The sequence below is a fragment of the Mus caroli genome, chromosome 8, assembly GCF_900094665.2.
Source record: "Mus caroli chromosome 8, CAROLI_EIJ_v1.1, whole genome shotgun sequence".
NCBI lineage: Eukaryota > Metazoa > Chordata > Mammalia > Rodentia > Muridae > Mus > Mus caroli.
In genome coordinates, this window is record NC_034577.1 from 111,214,539 (window position 1) to 111,219,085 (window position 4,547).

The following is a 4,547-nucleotide window of genomic DNA, read 5'->3' on the forward strand; positions in this document are numbered from 1 at the left end:
GCTCGTGTGTGTGTGTGTGTGTGTGTGTGTGTGTGAGAGAGAGAGAGAGAGAGAGAGAAAGAGAGAGAGAGAGAGAGAGAGAAAGCATGTGTGTGCTTGCAAGTGGGAATGTGGCCTGTCTGTGAACTCTTACAACTCAACATTATGGTAACTCAGTTGGGGACTTTGGAGATGAGACTGGGCTGTATCTTGGTGGCAGAGTGCTTGCCTGGCATGCACAGGGCCTTAGGTTCCATCCCCACTACCACGTTAAAAAGAACTGCCCACACCAGGAAATCCATCTGCCCAGCCATGCTCCAGGGACAGCTTCTGGACCAGGGAGAATCTCTCAGCAACGGAGATGCAGATTCAGGCCAGAGTACCCAGAGTATCTGCACAGCAGCCATAAGACAACAACAGCTGTCAGTGGGGCTACAGAGCATCTGAAATGCTCAATGCATTGTGGGTAGGCACAGATACAATGTGGCCACTTGAGAAGCCTTTAAAAGGCGAATGTAGGTTGATAGCAATCCACCTCCCAAGCTACACCTCTGTGGGTGGAAAGCACATGTTTTCCAGAACAGACAAATTCACAGAGGCAGAGGTGTCAGCACAGAAGGAGGGGAAGCCGGAAGGACCCCTATTAATGCTTCCTCATCTCGTGGGTGTATATACCTAGGCTCTGGTGTAGAGGCCAGAGGACATGGCTGAGTTTCACAGGGCAGTATAGTTCTGTAACGGGGTTTTCAACATCTGGTTGAGAGCTAGGAATGCAGTTCAGTGGCACAGTGCTTGCCCAGCTGGCCGGGCATGCATGAAGCCTGGGGTTCAATTCCCAGCATGGCATAAACTGGAGGTGGTGGCACTTGGGAGGGGAAGGCATCAGGATTAGGAGTTCAGGGTCATCTCATCTATATAACGAGTTGGAGATAAGCCTAGGCTGCATAAGGCCCATCTCAAAAACCAACCAAGGGCCTGAAGGACTTGTCTCCCATCAGAAGAATGTGGTTTTGATTAACCGTGTGCCTCTCTTGATTCCTCCCCTGTATGTACCAACAGTAACAATAGCCCTGCCTGGAAAGGATAGCAGACCCATGATGGCAGATTTGGGTAGCATTCGGGTGTGTGTCCCCTTCAAGCCACCCCTTAAATCATCTGTCAACCAGATGTCTGAGACAGGTGTCAGTAAAACCCAGAGAGTCGCTCCGCAACCTCAGCCTGGGCTCACACCGCAGCTTCCTGTCGGCGCGAGTGGGCTCGTCCAGCTGGGTGTGACTTCTGTGGGCTCTGACCTTACCACATTGGCCCTATCGGCCATTCCTTTGCCCACAGCTCTCTCTCATAACTTCCTTCTCCCTCTTCTCTTGCAGCCTGAACACTCCTCAGAACGGAAACGCCTTCCGGATCTTCGCCGTCAGGCAGTGAATGTGGCGACCTGGGGAGAAGGGGGTGTCATCTACTGGGATTCGGGGTCCTGCTTTTTATCTGTACTTTGTCCTTTGGGGGTGGGGGGTGACAGAGAGTCAGGAATCTTCCTTTTGGTGTCATTGAACGTCCTGGGCCTCCATGGCCTTTGGCAGGGTGACCGAGCATCTTCCCCCTCATGAGCAGCGTGCCGTGGAGTCTCTTGGCTGGACAACCAGTGCCCAGACTGGCCAGGTGGCGGTCCCCATCTGGTGGCTCATCTCCTCTCAGGAGCTGCTCACTAAGACACTCCTTGCCATGTTTTCTTTGGTGGTGGAGGGGGAAGGCTTTCGAACCCTCGAGGATACAGGTTTGAGGTGTGTCGTGAATGGGGCTCTTGCCTGGGTGACAAGAGTTGACAGCTGTGAGGTTACAGTCCGTCCTACCGACAGAGAAATAGGCTCTGTGTTTGCTGGTCAGACAGATGGGCTGCAGGGAGAAGCCCCGGCCAAGACCTGGGCTCTGCCCTGGTGGTGTCTATCCGTGCTCACGTTCCCTAACCTTTTTGGCAGTCACGTGCTTATATGTCCAGCAGAGCTGGTCTATTTAAAGTTGGTAGCACTCCAGAGATTTATCTTGTCTTTGTCCTTGTCTGTGTGGCCTGTTCTCACATGACCTTTGGTCTCATGGAGGACCAATACATCAGGAGCCTTCCCAACCATTCCCTGACCCTGTGGCATCTGCCCCACCCTCGGCAGATCTAGGTGTCCTCCTCTGGAGTTTGGCTTCTCAAGAGGCTCCAGGTCTCAGATGTCTTCTCACTCCTTAGAATAAGGGCTGCCTCCCGGCCACCCGCCGTCGAGAGTGACAACTGAACGTCACTTCCCCCTGGTTTGGGTGACCTAGTTTTTAAGCTGTGGGAGGAATAGATTCCTGGCGCATTCCTCGTGGGGGTTAACGGAGTGGCCTGTGGTTGTAAAACCACCCATGACACACCAGCCACCAGAAAGAGGTGCCCGGGACACACAGGAAGAACCCCTCAGTGCCTGCCAGCATCCCCAGGCTCCAAGAGTGTGGTGAGCCCTGGCTCCCATCACTTAGGAGCCTGGTCCAAACCCACTGTAAAATGAAGCATGCTTCTGTAAACAGCTTTACTCTAGAGAAGGTGGAATCCCACCCCAGTCCTGAGCATGGGGCAGATTGCCGGTGAGTGCTAGCCTCAAACAGGGTTGCCTGCTCCAGCCAAATATTTCTTAGACCAAAAAAAAAAAAAAAAAAAAAAGGGAAGGGGGTTAGAAAATAAAACAAAACACCGTCCCCCCAATCGAAAGGCTGGGGAGGTGGCTTGGTGGTTAACAGATCTTGTTGCTCTACTGGAGGACCTGCGCTCAGTTCTCACTCTTCACAGGCCGTTCAGGAGATCTCTGCTCTCCACAGGCACCACACACATTCACAGGAGCAAAGTACAAATGGTTCTTTAAAAAAAAAAAAAAAAAGAAAAAAACCCTAAGGGAGTCTGAACAAGACTCTCCCCCTAGTTGGGTTAAATGTTTATTTGTTTGAGACAGTTTCACTATGGTAGTCCAGGCTGGCCTTGACGTCATTATGTAGCCCAGGCTGGCCTCCTGAGTGCTAAGATAGCTTCCCCCCAATCCACCCCTTGTGGGGAGTTCATAAAAAGCACATAACCTCGCACCAGCTCTAGCTAGCCGTTCACTAGGCTGTTTCTGCCTCAGGGGTGTGGGTGTGGTGTCTTTGAAGGCATAAACTCTTCCACTCCAGATGTTGGAGCAGACATCTGCTCAGTCTGTGGAAGGGGACTTCTGGTTGCTACCAAACATCTGGGAAACTTCCCGAAGCAAGGAGTGCTGCCGTAGGACCCTTCACCAAGCCAGCAGGGCAAGGCTGACATGGTAAGGAAAACCACACCCCTTCTGGGTATCTAGAGTGAGCAGTCAATCCCATCTTCAGGGAACTTGCTGTGTGAGTCTGTACTGAGGTTCTCTGAGTTCCCTGGCTGCCCTTCCATCAGGCACAGAGCCTGGCCTAGCAGCCTCGATCGATCACCTTCATCAATAGTTTGAAACTGGAGGAAACAAAACCACAAATGACAAGACCTTACATCAGAGCCCTTCTGACCCTGTGTGTCCATCCGTCAGCTCTTCCTTAAAGTGACCACGCCCACACCAGCTGCATACCTCCCCCTGCCCGCCGCCGCCCCCCAGCTCCGGCCTGGTCCTGCATCCGGTGATAGTTTCCATTTGCTTCCAAGCTGTGCCCGGTCTGTTCAGGGGGGTGTGCCGATTCCCCATGATCTGTAGGCTTTCTCAGCCCGCAGTTTACTGTGTGCTTTTTTTTCTATGAAAAATGATATATTTTACAACTTCCTATGTACAAAAGTTTATTGTAAGTTTTTGTGCTTCGCATGAACAGGGCCACACTGGTTGTTGCTATGGTTTCAATAAAATGGATTTGATTTCTAACACATCCTGGTAGCACATCTTTTCTTCTTTTCTTGTCTAGACACGCCATTTGTGAACTCCTTTGCCTTGGGTCCCCTACAAGCTCCAAGCAGTTGGGAGGCCCAGGTGGCCTTATGAGGGACCTCGGAGACTCCTGGGAAGCAGGATCAAGAGACTAGTGACATAATGAAGTGTAGGTTCTGGCAAGCAAAGTGAGGATGAGATGTCGTGCCCCTCACAAGCCCAAAGACCGCACTCTAGCAGTGAGAACCACTGGGTCTTTTGTCAGGGACCTGCTGGTGAGAGCTGTAATGAGAAGAGTGAAGACTGGGGAGTGGCTTTGATGACAGAACAGGAGGTGGGCATCCAAAAGCAGGGTGCAGGTAGGGCTGGCTTCCTGGAGGCCTCATGGTTCATGGTTTGTGTCCACTCGCTATGCCATCCATGGCAGGGCCTCTGTATGTGCCCCGGCATCATTTCTGTGAAAACAAGTTGTATCATGACCCCACATCCCAATATGCCCACTTCAAGGGTTAGAAATCCAACATGTGATGAAGTCCCAAACTGGCCTGTTCTTCAAAGCGTTATCCCAGGGACAGCTCTGCCACCTTACTGGGCTTCTCATCCAGGGACCCTTCAACCTAGCATTCTTCCTTCTTAGACACCCATGCTGGGAACTGTTGCATATGGACTGTGCTTACC

The 4,547-nt window shown here is 51.9% G+C and overlaps 1 protein-coding gene across 2 annotated transcripts in view; it reads left to right on the forward strand.

Moving 5' to 3' along the window:
- Window positions 1-3,871, forward strand: part of Crispld2 (cysteine rich secretory protein LCCL domain containing 2) — a 61,056-nt gene extending 57,185 nt beyond the window's left edge. For both annotated transcript variants that reach the window (XM_021169837.1, XM_021169838.1), the window contains exon 15: window positions 1,350-3,871. In XM_021169837.1, the coding sequence (XP_021025496.1) occupies window positions 1,350-1,404 (55 nt within the window). In that variant the 3' untranslated portion in view covers window positions 1,405-3,871. The remainder of the gene's footprint in view (window positions 1-1,349) is intronic.
- Window positions 3,872-4,547: the final 676 nt, after the last annotated feature.